Raw genomic sequence first — 20,644 nt, 5'->3', positions numbered from 1 at the left:
GGTGCCTGTAATCCCAGCTACTTGGGAGGCTGAGGCAGGAGAATTGTTTGAACCCAGGAGGGGGAAGTTGCAGTGAGCCGAGATCGTGCCATTGCACTCCAGCATGGGCAACAGAGTGATACTCTGTCCCAAAAAATAAATAAGTTAATAAATTAATAATAATTTATTGGCCAGGTGCGGTGACTTACACCTGTAATCCCAGCACTTTGGGAGGCCGAGGTAGGTGGATCACCTGAGTTCAGGAGTTCAAGACCAACCTGACCACCATGGTGAAACCCTGTCTCTACTAAAAATACAAAATTAGCCGGACATGGTGGCGACCATCTGTAATCCCAACTATTCAGGAGGCTGAAGCAGGAGAATCACTTGAACTTGGGAGGCAGAGGTTGCAGTGAGCTAATATTTCACCATTGCTCTCCAGCCTGGGCAACAGAGTGAGACTCAGTCTTAAAAAAAAAAAAAAATTATTGAGGTAAAATTTACACAACATAAGCTTGACCATTTTAAAGTGAACAATTCAGTGGTATTTAGTATTAATTTAAAATGTGCAACCACCACCTTCATTTAGTTCTAGAACATTTCCATCACTGCAAAGCTGTCACTTCCATTCCTCCTCCCTCCCCAGCTCCTGGCAACCAACAATCTGTTCTGACTCTTTGGATTTACCTATTCTGAATATTTCATATAGATGGAATCATACAAAGTGTGACTTTTTGTGTCTGGCTTCTTCCACTTAGCATAACATTTTAGAAGTCCATCCAGTGAGCATAATGTTTGTATCGTGTATCAGTACTTCATTCCTTTTATGGCTGAATAATATACTTTTGTATATATACACCATAGTTTGCTTTTATTCACCTATTGATGGACATTTGGGCTCTTTCCACCTTTTGGCTGTTGTGAATAGTGCTGTTGTAAACATGTGTGTACATGTATTTGTTTGAGTAGTGTTTTTAATTCTTTTTGGGTATATTCTCAATCCTCTCACCTTGGCCTCCCCAAATGCTACCATTACGGGCATGAGCCACCACACCTGGCCTCCTGTTTGCTGTCTTTTCGCTTTCTTTTCTTTCTTCCTTTCCATTCCTGTCCTGTCCTGTCCTTTCCCCTATTCCCTCCCCTCCTCTCCTCTCCCTTCACCTCCCTTCCTCTTCCCTCCCCTCCCCTACTCTACCCTCCCTTTTTCCTTACCTTCCCCTTCCCCGTTCCTCTTCCTTTCCTTTCGTATCTTGCTGTCTCACTGAGGCTGAAATGCAGTAGCACAATCATGGCTCACTGCAGCCTCAACCTCCTGGGCTCTAGCAATCCTCCCATCTCAGCCTCCCAAGTAGCTGGCACTATAGGCATGCATCTCCACAAATGGCTAAATTTTTTTTTTTTTTTTGTAGAGATGAGGTCTGACTACATTGCCTAGGCTGGTCTCGAACTCCTGGCCTCAAACAATTCTCCCACCTCAGCCTCCCAGAGTGCTGAGACTCTAGGCATGAGCCATCACACCTGGCCCTTTTCACTTTCTTAGCGGTATCTTTTGAAGCACAAATATTTTTAATTTTGATGACCTCTAATTTATCTATTTTTTCTTTTGTCATTTATGCTTTTGGTGTTATATCTGTTAAATACACCACTGTTTAATGATAAATACAAGAAGAGAGGGGTGGAGTAGCTGCCAAAGCAGGGCCTTCTGAACCCCAGCAGTAGCACCCTTTTCTTTAACAGTGCTGGTCCAGCTGGCAGTTAGCTCACCTCCCAAGTGTGAATGAGGAGTATTTGGCCCCTAACAAGGCATTGTTCTATGCCCTGAGTCTTGCACAAGGCATAGAAAAATGCGATGTATGTATATGGCAATGCTTTGTAAGTATGTATAGCACACTGTTTGTGTAAGATGTCATTAGGCTGTGGGCATGCTGGGGCAGGACAGTGGGCTGAGGAAGGATGTGGCCAGGCAGGATAGAAGAGCCCAGTGGCCTGCCAGCTCTGCCTTTCTCACTCAGGCTTTTCTTGGTTGACAGGTTTGTCTCAGAGGCAGAATTATTTGAGGCTGTGCAAAGCTTCCTCCTGTCTCTGCAGGACCAGGGCGAGCGCCCCCCACTGGTGGTCTTCAAAGCCTCCATCTATCTGCTTGCAATCTGCCAGGACAAAGACAATACACTACGTGAGGTATGGACCACAATGCCTGGACTCCTTCTCCTCCTGTACTTCTTTACATTAGTGTTCCCTGAGAGACCATGATGATGATAGTGTATAGACAAGCACGTGGTAGAGAGAGACAAAGTGGAGGTGTTAGAGAGTGGAGAGGAGTAGGATGCAGACTCATACAGAGCCTGTATAATTTACCTAATTCTTTCAGCAGTCCTGGGAGGAAGAGATTATTATTTGCATTCTACAGATAAGAAAATCAGGACTGAGGCTGGCCACGGTGGCTCATGCCTATAATCCCAGCACTTTGGGAGGCTGAGGTGGGTGGATCACCTGAGGTCGGGAGTGCAATGGTGTGATATCGGCTCACTGCAACCTCCACCTTCTGGGTTCAAGCGATTCTCCTGCCTCAGCCAGGAGTTCAAGACCAGCCTGGGCAACATAGTAAGACCTTGTCTCTACAAAATACTAAAAATTGGAAAAAAAAAAAAAAAAAAAAAAAACTCTTTAGTCACCTTTGGAGGATGCTATGCAACAAACTCATGTTTTTGAAAACTGGTAACCAAAGGAAAAGAATCAAGCATTTCACCTGTTTCCTATGTAATCTAACCCTTCAGAGTAACTGAATAGTTAATGAGGGGAAGTTTCCCCTTCTGTTTTTTTTTTTTTTTTTTTTTTTGAGACAGAGTCTCGCTCTGTCACCCAGGCTGGAGTGCAGTGGTGCGATCTCTGCTCACCACAAGCTCCACCTCCTGGGTTCACACCATTCTCCTGCCTCAGCCTCCTGAGTAGCTGGGACTACATGCACCCGCCACCATGCCTGGCTAATTTTTTGTATTTTCAGTAGAGACGGGGTTTTATCGTGTTAGCCAGGATGGTCTCCATCTCCTGACCTCGTGATCCGCCAGCCTCGGCCTCCCAAAGTGCTGGGATTACAGGCGTGAGCCACCACGCCCAGCCAGGAGTTTCCTTTTATACAAGTATTTAAGTTAATAAACAAAGAGAGAATGACAGAACTAGAATATTATTGTTTTGTAATCCCTAATTAATTAGTGGATCTAGGCAGTGATCACCAGTGGCTGCTACTATCACAAAGAGAAAGACAACAGGACATTGTGTGCCCAGGTATGTCTTACTTGAAAACCCATTCACTTCCACTATGCCTTTCTGTTTCCATTCAAATTAAACCAGGTCTACTCGCATCACATTTGCCTCAACAGTAATCAAAAAGAGGCAAAATTAATAGTCAATGAAGGAACAGTATCTTTAGCTTTAGGCTGAAGGGTCCACACTAAGGAACAGAAGCAATATTCTATGACATAGGTGAGAGGTTCAGTGATGAATCAGACATGGCCCTTGATCCCAGGAGTTTATAAAGAATCTGGAGAGAGAAAACTTGTCCACACACAACCACCATGAAAGTGATCCAATAGCCTGACTAACAATGATCTGAGTCCCAGCAATCCACTTTCTTTGATAAACTGTTACCAGAAGGAGATACCAATACCTCAGAGCTCTTTGCTCCTGTACCAACCAGAGGTGGTACTAAGGAATGAGCCTTAGGAGTCAGTCAAGTCTGAGCTGGAGTCCTGACTCCCGGATCAGTTAACTGTGTGATCTACAGAAAGTTACTTGAACTTCAGTCTTGATTTTTTTTTTTTCAGAATACTAATAATTTTCATGACCTGAGAAACCTTTGCTTCTAAACGAAAAGTTCTCTAACAATTGAACAACCAAGAGTCTTGCTCTTGTTTCCCAGGCTGGAGTGCAGTGGCACCATCTCGGCTCACTGCAACCTCCGCCTCCCGGGTTCAAGCAATTCTCCTGCCTCAGCCTTCTGAGTAGCTGGGATTACAGTGGGATTGCAGGCATGTGCCACTACGCCCAGCTAATTGTTGTATTTTTAGTAGAGACTGGTTTTCACCATGTTGGTCAGGCTGGTCTCGAACTCCTGACCTCAGGCAATCCACGTGCCTTAGCCTTTCAAAGTGCTGGGATTACAGGCATGAGCCACCGTGCCCGGCCAGAAAATTTTTAAAAATTGGCCAGGCATGGTGGTGCGCACCTGTGGTCCCAGCTACTGGGAAGGCTGAGGCGGGAGGATTACTTGAGCCCAAGAGGTCGAGGCTGCTGTGAGCCACGTTCATGCCACTGCACTCCAGCCTGGGTGACAAGAGTAGGACCTTGTCTCAAAAAATAAGATAAAATTTAATGTAAATATGTAAAGGGCAACATACAATCACAGCTTGATTTTTCTAGTCAATTTTATTTTGATATAATTGCACCTTACAAAAAATTACAAGAATAGTTCAAAGATATCGATTAGCCAGATTCACCAATGTTTATTTTTATCTCATTTGCATTCTCTCTTTTCCCATCCCCACCCCCATATTCTTTTTTTCTGAACCACTTGAAAATAATTTTCAGATAGTCATTTTATTCATAAGTCCTTCAATGTGTATTTCCTAAGAATTAGGACTTTCTCTTTTACATAATCAGAGTACAGTGATCAAAAGCAAGAAATTTAACATTGTATATAATACTATGTAATCCATAGTAGTCAATAGTCAAATTTCACTATTTATACCAAAATGTTCTACTTTTTTTTTTTTTTTTTTTTTGAGATGGAGTCTTGTTCTGTCGCAAGGCTAGAGTGCAGTGGCGTGATCTCGGCTCACTGCAACCTCCACCTCTCGGGTTCAAGTGATTCTCCTGCCTCAGCCTCCTGAGTAGCTAGGATTATAGGAGCCTGCCACCACACCCAGCTAATTTTTTATATTTTTAGTAGATATAGGGTTTCACCATGTTGACCAGGCTGGTCTTGAACTCCTGATCTCAGGTGATCCACCCGTTTCGGCCTCCCAAAGTGCTGGGATTACAGGTGTGAGCCACCGCGCCTGGCCCAAAATGTTCTTTATAGCTATTCATTTTCTAGTCCAAGATTCAATATAGAATTATACATTACATTAGGTTGTCATGTGTCCCACTTTAGTTTTTTTTTTTTTGGTCTTTGAACAGCTTCTTACCTTTTTTGTTTTACGACTTCATGACACTGACATGTTTTAAGATTACAGAATAGTTATTTTGTAGACCGTTCCTCACTTTGGATTTTTCTGATATGTCTTCATTATTAGGTTTAGGTTGTACATTTTGGACAAGAATACCACACAAGTGATATTGTGTCTTCAGGAGGCATATGATGATGGTTTTTCCCATTATTGGTAATGTTTTTGGTGATTACTTGATGTGTTAGATTTCTTCAGTATAAAGTTACTATTTTTTGGCCACATGCAGTGATTCATGCCTATAATCCCAGCACTTTGGGAGGCCAAGATGGGAGGATTGGTTGAGGCCAGATATTTGAGATCAGCATGGGCAACAAAGGGAGAGCCTTTCTCTACAAAAAAAAAAAAAAAAATTAAGTTACTATTTATCTCCTTGTAACTAATAAGTATCTAGTAGGAAGATACTTTGAGGCTATGTATATATTCTGCTCCTCATCAAACTTTCTCCTAGTTTTAGCATCCATTGATGATTGCGGGCTGAATGAAGATTACAAAACAGTGATTTTTCTGATACAATTTCTTTATATATATATATATACACACACACACACATTTGTTTTTTAGACAGAGTTTTGCCCTGTTGCCCAAGCTGGAGTGCAGTGGCGCAATCTTGGCTCACTGCAACCTCTGCCTCAGGTTCAAGCAATTATCCTGCCTCAGCCCCCCAGGTAGCTGGGATTATAGGTGCCTGCCACCATGCCTGGCTAATTTTTGTGTTTTTAGTAGAGACAGGGTTTCACCATGTTGGCCAGGCTGGTCTTGAACTCCTGACCTCATGATCCACTCGCCTCAGCCTCCCAAAGTGCTGGGATTACAGGCGTGAGCCACCATGCCTGGCTTACAATTCCTTCTATATTTTTTAGTTGGAATTCTACTGTATGGATGTTTTCTTTCTTTTTATTTGTTTATTCATTTTACTCAATATTATTATTATTTTTCGAGACAGGGTCTTACTTTGTCACCCAGACTGGAGTGCAGTGGTGTGATCACAACTCCCTGCAGCCTTGACCTCCTGAGCTCAAGCAATACTCCCACCTCAGCTTCCTGAGTAGCTGGTACCATAGGCATGCACCACCATGCCTGGTTAATTTTTTTTTTTTTCTGTAGAGACGGGCTGGTCTCAAACTCCTGGACTCAGGCAATTCCCCTGCCTTAGCCTCCGAAAATGCTAGGATTACAGGTGTGAAAATGCTAGGATTACAGGTGTGAGCCACTGCTCCTCTCTCCAGTATTATTTTTGAGAATTACTCATGTAGATTCATGTTGCCCTAGTTCATCAGGAAGTTGTTCTGATTAGAGTGAAAAGAAAGGTTAGGAGGGAGGTGAAAGAGAGTTTAGAAGGCCAAACAGGGACCATCAAGCTACTGGAGGCAGGGAAGCTCTTTGTTCTGGGCAGCTGGTAAAGCTAAAGAGGTGTGAGTAGAGGAGCACCCTTCATGGTCACTGAGGTCCTTGGTGAGCAATGGGACTGCCTAGGTGGGGTGGTGCTGCAAGGGACACCTTGCCTCCTTTCCTTTGCTTCTGTCTCTGATGTTACCTTCTCTGTGTGGTATCTTCTATGAGAAGGCTTCCTTGGTGCCATTTACCTCTGAATGCCCTCTGTGTAGAAGCAGGGTAACCTTGTATACCAGCATTGTGCAGAAAGGCAGGACTCTTGGGTTCACATTCTGGTTCTGTTGCTAATGTTCTGGGCCTTCCTTGAGAGATCTCCTTCCCTTTCTAGGCCTTGGGCAGAGTTATCTCTGAGATCCTTTCTGATTCTCATGGTCTTTGAGCCTTTGTGGAAGCAGTGGAGGAGATACACACTGATGTGTGTTGAGGTATGTGTCTGAGGATCCCCAATAGCCGGAGTGTGGGTGACTCTGTGGGGATGGATATTTCAGAGTGTCCGGCCCTACTTATGCCTAGAAGCTCTTCCTTTTCAGCAACTTCATTCCAGTTTGATCAGCATTTCCTAAGCTGTTGAACACAGCTTTATGCCCATGGTTTTTTATTTGCTTCTCAACATTTCAGCAGCTCAACCAATGTGGATTGACCACTTGACATGAACTAGGTACCATGTGGGGCCCTGTCAGGTCTGAAATGAATCAAACAAGTTCCTTGCCCTCAGAGAACACAAGTTTGTCAGGAGAGACAAAAAGATCTCCTATGGGGCAGGCAGCTACAGTAATGATGCTCTCCTGGAGCTGGAGGACTGGCCAAGAAGCAGCAAAGCACAAGGGGAAAGATTGTGTCTGATTATACAGCATCAGGAGAGGCTTTGTGGAGGAGATGGAGGAGGTGAAGGGAGAACCTTGAAGCTGAGAGCAGAGTATGATTTAATGTGCAGAAGTGGGAAGATGCCCAATCTATCCATTCAAGGAAGGAAGCCTAGCTTAATGTGCCTTAGCTAAGTCATATGGGAGGTAGAATAGAGAGGAGCTGAAAAGGTAGACTTAAGTCTTTATTAAAATACTTGAAAATGAAATTAGGCCAGGTGCAGTTGCTCATGCCTGTAATCCTAGCACTTTGAGAGGCTGAGGCAGGCGGATTGACTGAGCTTAGGAGTTTTAGACCAGCCTGGGCAACGTGGTGAAACCCTGTCTCTACTAAAATACAAAAAATTAGCCGGGCATGGCAGCATGTGCCTGTAGTCCCAGCTACTTGGGAGGCTGAGGCAGGAGAATTGCTTGAACCCGGGAGGCGGAGGTTGCAGTGAGCTGTGAGCTGAAATTGTGGCACTGCATTCCAGCATGGGTGACATAGTGAGACTCTGTCTCAAAAAAAAAAAAAAAAAGAAAGAAAGAAAATGAAATTAAGGGAGCAATTCCATTTACAATAGCATCAAGACATTAAATACTTGGGAATATAACTTAACAAAGTATAAGGACTTTGTATTAGTTCTCGCATTGTTATAAAGAACTACTAGAGACTGAGTAATTTATAAAGAAAAGAGATTTATGTGACTCACAGTTTCACAGGCTGTACAGGAAGCATGGCTGAGGAAGTCTCAGGAATCTTAATCATGGCAGAAGGCAAAGGGGAAGCCGCCACATCTTATATGGCTGGAGAAGGAGGAAGAGAGTGAAGGGGGAGGTGCTACAAACTTTAAAACAACCAGGTCTCATGAGAATTCACTCAGTATTACAAGAACAGCAAGGGGGAAGTCCGCCCCCATGATCCAGTCACCTCCCACCAGGCTCTTCCTCCAACATTGAGGATTATAATTTGGACATGAGATTTGGGCAGGGACACAAATCCAAATCATATAAACTTATATAGTGAAAATTTCAAAACATTACTGTTTTTCTCTAGTTTTTTTTTTTTTAATTAAAAATCTAAATTAACAGATTGCATTCATGAATTGGAGGACTTAATAGTGTTAAGATGGCAGTGCTCTCCAAATTGATCAATAGATTCAATGCAATCTGTATCAAAATCCCAGCTGTACTTTTTTGCAAAAATGAACAAGCTGAACCTAAAATTCATATGGAAATGCAAAATAGTCAAAACAATCTTAAAAAAGAAGAACAAAGTTGGAAGACTCATACCTTTTTTATTTTGGAACTTGCCAAAAAACTATAGTAATCAGGATAGTGTGGTACTGACATATAGGGGTAGACATATAGATCAATGGAATAGAATTGAGAGTCCAGAAATAAACCTATATATTTATGGTCAATTTTTGATGAGGATGCCAAGATAATTCAATGGGGAAAGATTTGTCTTTTCAGAAAATTTCCAGGAACAACTAGACATATATATGCAAAAGAATGAAGTTGGACTCTTAACTCATACTGTACACAAAAATGAACTCACAATGAATGAAAGACCTAAATGAGCCAAAACTGTAAAACTCATATAATAGCATACTAAGGAATTTTTTTTTTTTTTTTTTTTTTGAGAAGGAGTTTCACTCTTGTTGCCCAGGCTGGAGTGCAATGGCGCAATCTTGACTTACCACAACCTCCGCCTCCCAGGTTCAAGCGATTCTCCTGCCTCAGCCTCTCAAGTAGCTGGGATTACAGGCACGTGCCAATATGCCCTGCTAATTTTGTATTTTTAGTAGAGACGGGGTTTCTCCATGTTGGCCAGGCTGGTCTCAAACTCCCGATCTCAGGTGATCCGCCCACCCCGGCCTCCCAAAGTGCTGGGATTACAGGCATGAGCCCCTGCGCCCAGCCTCATACTAAGAAATTTGAACATTGTTATATGTGCAATGGGAAGAGGTAGGTTTGTGAGAAGTAAGAAATTATTCAACAAGGCGGGGCATGGTGGCTCACACCTGTAATCCCAGCACTTTAGGAGGCCACGGCGGGTGGATCACCTGAGGTCAGGGTTCGAAACCAGCCTGACCAACATGGAGAAACCCCATCTCTACTAAAAATACAAAATTAGCCGGGCATGGTGGCACATGCCTGTAATCCCAGCTACTCAGGAGGCTGAGGCAGGAGAATCACTTGAACCCAGGAGGCAGAGATTGCAGTGAGCTGAGATCATGCCATTGCACTCCAGCCTGGGCAATAAGAGCAAAACTCTGTCTCAAGAAAAAAAAAAAAAAAAAGAAATTATTCAACATATCTCCCCTTCACCCCTTCTGTGCCAGGCCCTATACTAAGTGCACAGATTAATCTGTCACAGTCCTACCCTCAAGCAGCTTTCAGTCTAGTGTGGGAGGTAGACATGCACACTGACAATTACAACCCACTGTGGTACCATCATCAAGCTGGGTTTGTTGACCTCTGCACTATTAACATTTTGCACAGATCATTCTTCTTTTGGGATAGGCTTTCCTGGCATTGTAGGATATTTAGCAGCATCCCCACTCTCTCCCCACTAGATCCTAATAGCATTCCCCCAATCAAGGAAGTAAAAAATGTCTCCAGACTTTACCAAATGTCCCATGGGAGCAAAATGACCCCTAGTTGAGAACTTCTGTTATAAGGTAAGTACAGTGGTATTTTCTCACTAGAGTGCCTTGGGATGAGCTAGCCAAGGTGTCCTGGAATACTGAGATGCCAGTACATTTTTCCTAGTCATCTCTTGGCCATGTTGGGGTCTCTTGGGTCCTCTGCACGGTGTATTTACCTCCTTTCTTTGTTTTGCCTCTAGACTATGGTCAGTGCAGTCAGAAAATTCCTAGAAGGCATCCCAGACCTGCAGCTAGTCTATACCCACCATCCGCTCCTGCTCAGGTTCTTTCTGTTGTATCCAGAGCTCATGAGTAGGTATGGGTACCGTGTCCTGGAACTTTGGTTCTCCTGGGAAGAGAGCAGCTGTGAGGAACTGGATGATGTCACCTCTGCTGGGCAGCCCGCCCTTCCTACCAGCTTAGCAGTCCTGTTCCAGTTGCTCAGAAGCATCCCCAGCATCCTGCTCATCTTGCTGGTAAGCAACCACTCATTCATTTCTACATTCAGAAATGGTGGGCCTTCTCTCTGAGAGCCAGTTTACTGACATCAGGAGGCACCCACATTTGCTTCAGCCCACCTCTGGACTTATCACTGTCTACATGTGAGTTGGGCGGGGGGTCTTTTCTACTTGTAGGTGCCTGGTTTCTATAAATCCATACTCTCCTAAGTCTAATGGAAGTCTACCAACTGAGACATGTGTGCCTCTCTTCCCCCCAGGGGATGACACTATAAAATGCAGATCTCAGTCACTATCCGCTCTCACCTCCCTGTCATCTCTCAAGCAGATTCTGCTGACACAAGGTTTAATGTCAAAGGAAGCCCATGGGGCATGTAGATGGAGATTTCTGATGGCAGAGGGACTCCTCCTCTTTTTTGCCATGACTCACATGATAATATTATATGTGCATTACTTGCTCAGGCATACCTAGAATTGTCAGATGCCCCAATACTTTTTTTTCTGGAGACAGAGTCTCACCCTGTTGCCCAGGGTGAAGTGCAGTGGCATGATCTGGGCTCACTGCAACCTCCACCTCCTGGGTTCACACAGTTCTCCTGCCTCAGCCTCCCAAGTAGCTGGGACTACAGGCACACACCACCAAACCCGGCTAATTTTTTTTTTTTTTTTTGTAATTTAGTAGAGATGGGGTTTCACTGTGTTGCCCAGGCTGTCAGTACTTTTTAATGAAGTACATTACTGAAATTCCCATCAGGAATTAGATGGGTTAATTAGATTAGATAAGGTAAACTGCCTAGTGGCTGGCTTTAACTCAGCTTTTTTTCCTTCTACTCAAGAAAGCACATTGAACAACAAATTAGATACCAAGGAGAGTAGCAGGGAACAGAACTAAGATACTAGGTTTTCTTCACCAGATGAAATATTTGGGGTCAGTTCCTCACACATAGTAGGTATTTATAAATTATGACCCATTGAATTATGGGTCTGGACAGATCTAAGTCTGTCTAGGGATAGTAGTGACAATACAGTCATGCATCACTTAATGATGGGGATACATTTTTAGAAACACGGTATTAGGTGATTTTGTCGTTGTGCCAACATCATGGAGTATACTTACACACATCTAAATGGTCTAGCCTACTACATTTAGGTCTATGGGATGACCTGTTACTCCTAGGCTATAATCCTATATAACATGTTACTGTACTGAATATTGTAGACAAATGTAACACAGTGGCATTTGTATATCTAAACATAGAAAAGATATAACATGACTATGTCTTATTTTTTTCTTTCTTTCTTTTTTTTTTTTTTCTTGCTCTGTTGCCCAGGCTGGAGTGCAGTGGCAGGATCATGGCTTACTGCAGTGTCAATCTCCTGGTTTCAAGTGATCCTCCTGCCTCAGCCTCCCAAGTAACAAGAATTGACTGGGTGCTGCAGCTCATGCCTGTAATTCTAGTACTTTGGGAGGCTGAACTGGGTGAATCACCTGAGGTCAGGAGTTCAAGACCAAGTAGCTACAGGCATGTGCTACCGTGTCTGGCTAACTTTTATATTTTTTGTAGAAACAGTGTTTTGTCATGTTGCCCAAGCTGGTCTCAAATTCCTGGCCTCCAGTGATCCTCCCACCATGGCCTCCCAAAGTGTTGGGATTACAGGCATAAATGACTGTGCCTGCCATTTTTTTCTTTTTAAATACATGAAAGATAGGCTTAGAGAGATTTGCCCATGGTCACAAGAGTTGGGAATCAAAATATTAAAACCCAGATTTTGACTCCCTATCTATCAGTTATTCTGTCTGAGGCTCTCTTTTTACTCAGTCTATTTATTCTCCCTGGGTTGTCTCATTCACACTCATGGCTTTGTTTGCCTCCTGTATAGTGATGACTCAAATCTCTGCACCACCCCTGACCTCTCTCCTGAGCTCAGACCCATGAAGTCAACCATCTGTTTGACATTTCTGCCTAAAATGGAGCTCATTATCTCCTCTTCCAAATTCCCTTTTTCAGCCTGGGTCTTCCTAGAATGGAGGTCCCTCACTAACTGAAAGCTGTGCTAGGCCGCTAACTTCACGGGATGTAAATATTAAAAGAAGCAAACCAAACAGAAATTGAATCTCAGGAGACCAAATACTTAGAGTCTACATTCCCAGGGAAGCTGGAGTGGATGCCCCACCATTTATCCTGGTGACCCAGTCCTTGTCGTTGAATGTGCACCATCCTCATCACCTCTCCTTTCTGGAGGTGGTGGAGGTCAGGGCAGAGAGGAGTCTTGTGCTTCACTTGGCATAGAGCTTAACAGAAAGGAGTTGCCTTCAAGACGGGTTGTTGCATAGAGGATTAGGAAGATAGAGGCTAATCTGAACTTCAGTTTCCTCCCACAGAAAATGGAGAAAACATGAGGGTAGATGAGATAGTATGTAGGAACACTCTTGATTTGCTTCGCATAGTGGGCTGTCGTTCACTAATCATTGACTCTGCCTCTGAACCAGATAAAGTTCATCTCAGAGAAGCTAATTGAATTGCCCAAGGTCATATAGTTAATAAGGGTCATGGCTATGACTGGAGCCCAAAGTGAGTAAGTTTTTCACTAACTTAGACCCTAGAGACATCAATGGTAAAAAAGAACAACAGGGAGACCGGGCGTGGTGGCTCACGCCTGTAATCCCAGCACTTTGGGAGGCTGAGGTGGGTGGATCACAAGGTCAGCAGTTAGAGACCAGCCTACAATTTAGTAGCCCGTCTCTACTAAAAATACAAACAATTAGCTGGGCATGGTGGTGGGCGCCTGTAGTCCCAGCCACTCGGGAGGCTGAGGCAGAAGAATCGCTTGAACCTGGGAGGCGGAGGTTGCAGTGAACCAAGATCGAGCCACTACACTCCAGCCTGGACAACAGGGCTAGACGTCATCTCAAAAAAAAAAAAAAAGAACAGTAGGGAACAACTTTATTGTCTGTTCATATATATAATTCTTACCATTTCTCCCCAGCTTCTAGCCACAGGAAGGAAAAAGAGTCTAAAAATTTGTGTTGATAACCGATTTCTGTTTTTGATATGGGTAATTAACAGCTGAAAACAAAGCTGTTAATTGCTACTCTTATCAATGGGTGGTCTTTCATGTAGCTTGTTTAGATGTGAAGGGACAATGACATCACAGAAACTCTGTTTGTTTCCTCCTTGGCCAAGTTACCCTGGTCTATCTAGTCCCAGAGAGTTCTGGACAGCAGAGACTACAGATTGGGTCATGGTTTTGCCCAGAGCCTTCCCACTGATCCATATGGTGGGGTCCACACATTCCTCTTCCTTCAGCATTCACCATAGCCACTCAAAGCTGAGAAGCCCCTTCCTTTTATACCTTTAACATTCATTAACTCAGACTTCTGAGGGACTAGCTCTGTGGCAGTGGGGCAGTGATGTGTTGGTGAAGGTGCAAGACCAGGAAACTGGTTTGACTCTGGGCTCTATGACCTTGCACAAATCATGCTCCTCCCTTCCCACCGGGCTTCAGCCTCATACTCTGTAAAGGAAAGGTATTGGAAAAAATTATCTAGATTCTTTCTAGCCCTCCCATTCTGTGACCTTTTCTTTCCAGAGATGTTTTCTGAGTCCCTGCAAGGTGACAAAGATGAAGTAGACCTCATCCCTTCCCTTCATTAACTCACAGTGTAGTAGAATTTACAACTTTATTACTTTCTTGATAATGTAAACTGATTAACCTGCCCCAGTTTTCTCATTTGAAAAATTGGGGTGACACCTATATGGAAGAGTTATTGTAGAGGTATAAATAATGTATAAACAAATATACAACTACTGTATAAACACAACATAGTACCTGACACTATTAGGCCCTGAGTGGTTGTTGATATATAGTTGTTTTTCCAGCAACTGTGGAGGTTTCTAAGAGTCAAACTTAGACATGCCTGTGACCTCATCCCCTCCTTCTGCCCAGTGATCAGCACACCTGGGTTTGTCTGGCCAGATGCATTGTAGCCATATCTCTCTGTGTGTCAGGAGCTGCCCTCCCTGGAGAGAGAGTCTGTGTGACCTTGGGTTCATAACCCTCAGTCCTAACTAGCCCAGCACATTAGCCTGTCCAAAGGAATTGGCTTCTTTGAGCTAGTGGGAGCCAGGAGCTATCAGTAGGGTAGCCTCTGGTGCAGCTTCTGACTGGCTTTGTCTTTAACATATACTCATTAAAATAACTCTGAAAGCAAAATAAAAAGCAATGTCCTTTCCCATCTTCCAAGCCTAAGGCCTTTATAGCTTAGGGCAGAGATAGCCAGATGCCTTGGTAGAGAAGGGGCCTGACCTGGTCCTCACTTCCCTTACCGTGCATTGAATCTGTCCTTTTGCAAGAGGGAGGCATCCTGGAAAATAGAGCTTTGGGCTTGGAGTTAGGAAACCTGCATTCAAATTCTGTCTGTGCCACTGGCTTATATAACCTTTAGCAAGTCATGTAATCTCTCTGAGCCTCTGTTTTCTCCTGTTTGGGATGGATTTAATAGGATGGACCTATTCTTTTTCTTTTTCTTTTTTTTTCTTGAGACGGAGTCTCGCTCTGTCACCCAGGCTGGAGTACAATGGCGTGATCCTGGCTCACTGCAAGCTCTGCCTCATGGGTTCACGCCATTCTGCCTCAGCCTCCCGAGTAGCTGGGATTACAGGTGCCCACCACCACGCTCGGCTAATTTTTTGTGTTTTCAGTAGAGACAGGGTTTCACCATGTTAGCCAGGATGGTCTCGATCTCCTGACCTCGTGATCTGCCCACCTCAGCTTCCCAAAGTGCTGGGATTACAGGCGTGAGCCACCGCGCCTGGCCTAGGATGATCCTGTTCTAAGGGATGGTTGTGACGTGTCAGTGCACCTAGAAGAGCCTTTGGTACATAATAGGTGCTGAGTAAGTGACAGATTACCCAGTTTTTGTGACACTCTAATTCTGGGCCCTTTTCCTGCCCCTGTATTCCGCATTGTCACTTTTCCCCAACTGCAGTACCCTCTGATCTCTCGCTTTCTTCTCTCCTGCTCAGGACCTCATCTATTCCAGCCCAGTGGACACAGCTCACAAAGTACTGATTAGCCTGAGGACCTTCCTGAGGAGGAATGAGGATATACAAGTGGGTGGTCTTATCCGAGGCCACTTCCTGCTGATCCTGCAGCGTCTGCTAGTGGAGCATGGGGCCTCCCCATCAGAAGGTCAGTCTGCAGCTGCTGTGGGCACACTTTGACCTGAAAGCCAGTCGAGAATGGGCATCTCTACCCTTGTTAGGTCTGCTCCAGGAGGGAGAATCAGGATTTTATCTGAAAAAGGAAGGCCATTGTGGCATCAAGCTAAACTTCACCTCCTTTTTCTCATTGCAGAGTGGGCATACATCATGCTTGGTTTGCTGTGTTTGTGTTTAACATGAGTGGATGTGTTTGATGTGTGCGTGCATATCCCCACCGTGTGCAACATGTGCTCAGAGTTGTTTGTCACAAGCATGGCAGCCCCCCATGGGAAGAAGAAGGTGGAAAATCTGAAGGAGGCTGGAGGCAGCAGCAGTCCACAGGGGCCGGGAAGGGAGGTGGATCTGTGATGTATTGGAAGCTCCCAGTGAGATCTGGGGGAATAGTTTCCAAATCTGGCATGGTACTCACTGGAGTCAAGGAAGCTTGATGTTTGGTACAGTATGGAGACACTGAAAATTGGGATTGGTTTATTTTATTTTATTTATTTATTTTATATTTTATATATTTTATTTTATTATTATTTTATTTTATTTTATTTTTGAGACAGAGTCTCACTAGACTGTCACCCACGCTGGAGTGCAGTGGCAAGATCTCTGCTCACTGCAACCTCCACTTCCCGGGTTCAAGCAATTCTTGTGCCTCAGCCTCCCAATTAGCTGGGACTTACAGGCGTGTGCCACCACACCTAGCTAATTTTTTTTGTATTTTCAGGACAGACGGGGTTTCACCATGTTGCCCAGGGTGGTCTCAAACCCCTGAGCTCAAGTGATCCGCCCGCCTCAGCCTCCCAAAGTGCTTGGATTACAGGGGTGAGCAACTGTGCCCGGCTCAATTTTTTTCTATTTTTAGAGAAGTTGAATTTTTAAAATAATTTTTTTCTTTTTGAGACAGGGTCTCACTCTGTTGTTCAGGCTAGAGTGCAGTGGCATGATCTCGGCTCACTGCAGCCTTCACCTCCCAGGTTCAAGTGATTCTTCTGCCTCAGCCTCCCTCGTAGCTGGGATTACAGGCACGCACCACTGCGCCCGGCTAATTTTTTGTATTTTTAGTAGAGGTGGGGTTTCACTATATTGTCCAGGCTGCCCTCGAACTCCTGACCTCAAGTGATGTGCCTGCCTCAGCCTCCCAAAGTGCTGGGATTATAGGTGTGAGCTACACACTCGGTCTAAAATTATATTTCTAAGCAAAGCGAGAGGTAATCTGTGGCTGCCTGACAGAGGACTGAGGGTTTGGAAGTAGATTTAAGGGTGTCAAGAGGAGATGAGTTATTTCTTTTCAGGAAAGGACAAGCCATGTTTAACTGATAATACTGGTTAAGAACCTTAAGATTTAGTGGAAACATAGTGGGAAGGCCATGGGCATTGGATTCAGATTTGGGTCTATTTGAGCCATAGACGGTGACTTATAAACAACAGAAATTTATGTCTCCCAGTTTTGAGGGCTGGGAAATCCAAAATCAAGGTGCTGAAAGATTCAGTGTCTGGTGAAGGCCCACTTCCTGGTTCATAAATGGCTGCCTTCCTTCCCTTCTTCCTTCCTTTTCTTCTTTCTTCTTCTTCTTTTTTTCTTCTCCTCTTGTTCTTCTTCCTCTTTTCCTCCTCCTTCCTTTCCTTCTCCCCTCCCTCTTCCTCCTCACTTCTCCTCCTCCTTTCTTCCTCCTTCTCCTCCCCTGCCCCCCACAGCCTTGACCTCCTAGGCTCAAGCAATCCCCCAACCTCAGACTCCTGAGTAGCTGGTGTTATAGGCATGTGCCAGCATGATGGCTTATCTTCTTACCGTGTCCTCACATGGCAGAAGGGGTGAGGGAGGGAGTTTCTTTCAAAAGGCCACTCATCCCATTCATGAAGATTTTGCCCTCATGATTCAGTCATCTACCAAAGATCTCACTTCCTAATACTATCACATTGGGGGTTAAGATTTCAACATGAATTTTGGAGGAACACAAACATTCAGACCATAGCATCCTGCCACTTTCTGGCTGTGGGACCTTGGAGAAGTCACTTAGCCTCTCTGAGCCTCAATTTTGTCAATACAAAATAGGAGCCGGGCGCGGTGGCTCAAGCCTGTAATCCCAGCACTTTGGGAGGCCGAGACGGGCGGATCACGAGGTCAGGAGATCGAGACCATCCTGGCTAACACGGTGAAACCCCGTCTCTACTAAAAATACAAAAAAAATAGCCGGGCGAGGTGGCGGCGCCTGTAGTCCCAGCTACTCGGGAGGCTGAGGCAGGAGAATGGCGGGAACCCGGGAGGCGGAGCTTGCAGTGAGCTGAGATCCGGCCACTGCACTCCAGCCTGGGCGACAGAGCGAGACTCCGTCTCAAAAAAAAAAAACAAAAACAAAATAGGAATAACAATCCATGCTTCACATTTTTTTAGTGGGATTAAATGAAATAATGAATTCCTGTTACCAACCTATGTCTGGCACTTAGTTTATCAGTCATACCTGTTCTAAATAAAAGAAATAGGAGTTAATCCCAGCAAAACACCTCACCCCTTAGGAAACAGAAAACTTTGAACCTATTATTAAGGGCCATTAAAGCAGGGCAGGGTGTCTGACCTTCAGGTGATCTGAGCATCAGGCTTCCTGCCTAACCCTCCGTCTTCTTCACAGCCTCGGGGAACCTACCATTGCTGCTGAGCCTCCTCTCCCTGATGCAGCTCAAGAATGTGTCAGAGCAAGAACTGGACAGCATGGCCATGAAGCTCCTTCACCAAGGTGCCCTGGCTGCTTGGGATAGCGCCCGAGGGTCCAGGGCTGGATGGGCAGTGGGTGCTCACTAAGTAGGCTGGTGTTCTTCTTTCTTCTACTCTTTCATCCCTTTGGAAGAGGCTAGTAGGTCAGTCTATCCCTAGGGTTTTCTTGCTAAAGGACCTCTCAGGGCTTTCTCTGCTTGTTCTCTGGGAATGTTTGGGAGACACCCCACCTCTGCAAAAAATCAGCATTATGAGGCCGGTTGGGGGGGGCGGTGCTCATGCCTGTAATCCCAGCACTTTGGGTGTTTGAGGCAAGAGGATTATTTGAAGCCAGGAGTTCAAGACCAGCCTGGGCAACATAGCAAGATCCTGCCTCTACAAACAGCCAGTCCTGGTGGCTCACGCCTATAATCCTAGCACTTTGGGAGGCTGAGGCAGCGTGTCGGTTGAGCTCAGGAGTTCAAGACCAGCCTTGGTAACATGGTGAAACCCTGTCTCTACAAAAAAATACCAAAAATTAGCTGTGTGTGATGATACAGACCTATATATAGTCCGAGCTACTTGGAAAGGCTGAGGCGGGAGGATTGCTTGAGCCCAGAACGTCAAGGCTGCAGTGAGCTATGATCTCACCACTGCACCCAGCCTGGGCAATGGAGTGAGACCTCGTCTCTAAAACAAACAGATCAGTGTGTGACAGGCACAAGCTCTAGAGTCAAGAAGGTCTGGGTTTGAATCTCAGCTTAGTCACCAGCAATCATCTAGTCTCTGTGAGCCTTAGGTTCCTCATAGGTAAAGTAGTAGTACTTTCCTAACCTAGGGTTAAGATAAGGAATACTCACCTAGTTAGTTAGAGAATGTCACACAGTGCTTGACACACAGTAGGCCTTCAACAGATGCTATCCATGCAGATTCCTTTTTTTCCTGGCACAAAGTCAACTCTCCACCTCATCCTACAATTGACTCAGATCTGATGATCCAGTTCACAGTTCTCCAGGCTTCTTTCTTACACCCCAAACCTCCTTGGTTTCTCAACTCGTGATGCTGTCATCACTTCATAGGCAGCACCTGCAGGAAGATTTGCTGAGGGAAGATTGAAATGAATAGGAAAAATGATGTATCTTCAGTGTCTGTGGACCCCTCCCAGGTCCTCTAGCCACAGATGAAGATGGGGCACCTTCCCTGCCCGGAGCTCAGTCCATCTCATGAGAAGATCAGTGTCAGATTCAAAAAAAGGCTGCTGGGGACACATTGCAGATGGCCTCAGCCTGGTGCCAGTCATCACCAACCTGTCTGTGAGATCACGGCTGACACTAAGCTAGGAGGGAGGTTTGTGTGTGACAAACTCAGCCTTCAAAAGAGCCTCTGACAGGGAGTAACAGGCTGAAACCCATATAATGTAATGTATTAGAACATTTACGTATAATCCTTGAGCACTTCTATATGAGAGCAGAGAGTAAAGGACTGTGGTTCGGGGTGGAGATACTGTTGTGGGTGGGAGCCAAGACCTGCTTGTCTGGGTGACCACAGAAGTCAGGGTGTGATGTGGCTGCCAAAAAGTGAATGGAGATGTAGGTAGGTTTCATATTAGGATGGGGATAGGGAGATGGGAAGTAGGAGTTCCCAACAGTAAAGGGATATGTTCTATAGATGTCTACAGTGTAATGTTGCACTGATGAGTCCTGGGAGAATGCAGAAGCAGCATCTAATCTTGCCTTGAGAGGTTAAGGAAGGCTTCAAGGGGGAGATTAACTTTGAGCTGAATCTTTTTTTTTTTTTTTTTTTGGACAGGGTCTCACTCTGTCACCCAGGTTGAAGTGTAATAGCATGATAATTGCTCACTGCAGCCTCAACTTCTCGGGCTCAGGTGATCCTTCCACCTCAGCCTCCTGAGCAGCTGGGACTACCAGTGTGTGCCACGATGCCCAGCTAATTTTTTGTATTTTTTGTGTAGAGACGAGGTCTCACCACATTGCCCAGGTTGGTCTCGAACTCCTGGGCTCAAGCAATCCACCTGCCTCCGCCACCCAAAGTGTTGGGATTACAGGCGTAAGCCACTGCGCAGGCCTGAGCTGAATCTTGATTGCTGACAAGGACTAGAGGAGTTAGCCAAATGAAGTGATGTGAGAGAGGGGATGTGGCAAGTGCAGGGAACTGCACTTCATTCGACGGTT

At 44.9% G+C, this 20,644-nt stretch overlaps 1 protein-coding gene and 1 long non-coding RNA gene across 2 annotated transcripts in view; one reads left to right on the top strand and one right to left on the bottom strand.

Annotated features, from left to right (window-relative positions):
• Positions 1–20,644, top strand: part of MEI1 (meiotic double-stranded break formation protein 1) — a 95,890-nt gene that overhangs the window by 57,570 nt on the left and 17,676 nt on the right. Inside the window, exons 19-22 of the mRNA XM_003905610.4 lie at positions 2,010–2,157; positions 10,293–10,568; positions 15,578–15,743; positions 18,391–18,495. Of these exons, the coding sequence (XP_003905659.2) occupies positions 2,010–2,157; positions 10,293–10,568; positions 15,578–15,743; positions 18,391–18,495 (695 nt within the window). The remainder of the gene's footprint in view (positions 1–2,009; positions 2,158–10,292; positions 10,569–15,577; positions 15,744–18,390; positions 18,496–20,644) is intronic.
• On the bottom strand, positions 1,609–20,267 carry LOC116270728. The gene is made up of 2 exons (XR_004178892.1): positions 19,313–20,267; positions 1,609–2,126 (listed from the first exon to the last, which is right to left on the bottom strand). It is a non-coding gene; the product is annotated as an uncharacterized LOC116270728 (long non-coding RNA).

This window comes from Papio anubis, chromosome 16 (genome assembly GCF_008728515.1).
Source record: "Papio anubis isolate 15944 chromosome 16, Panubis1.0, whole genome shotgun sequence".
NCBI lineage: Eukaryota > Metazoa > Chordata > Mammalia > Primates > Cercopithecidae > Papio > Papio anubis.
Note: the sequence above shows the minus strand (reverse complement) of the source record. Positions and strands in the feature narration are given on the sequence as shown.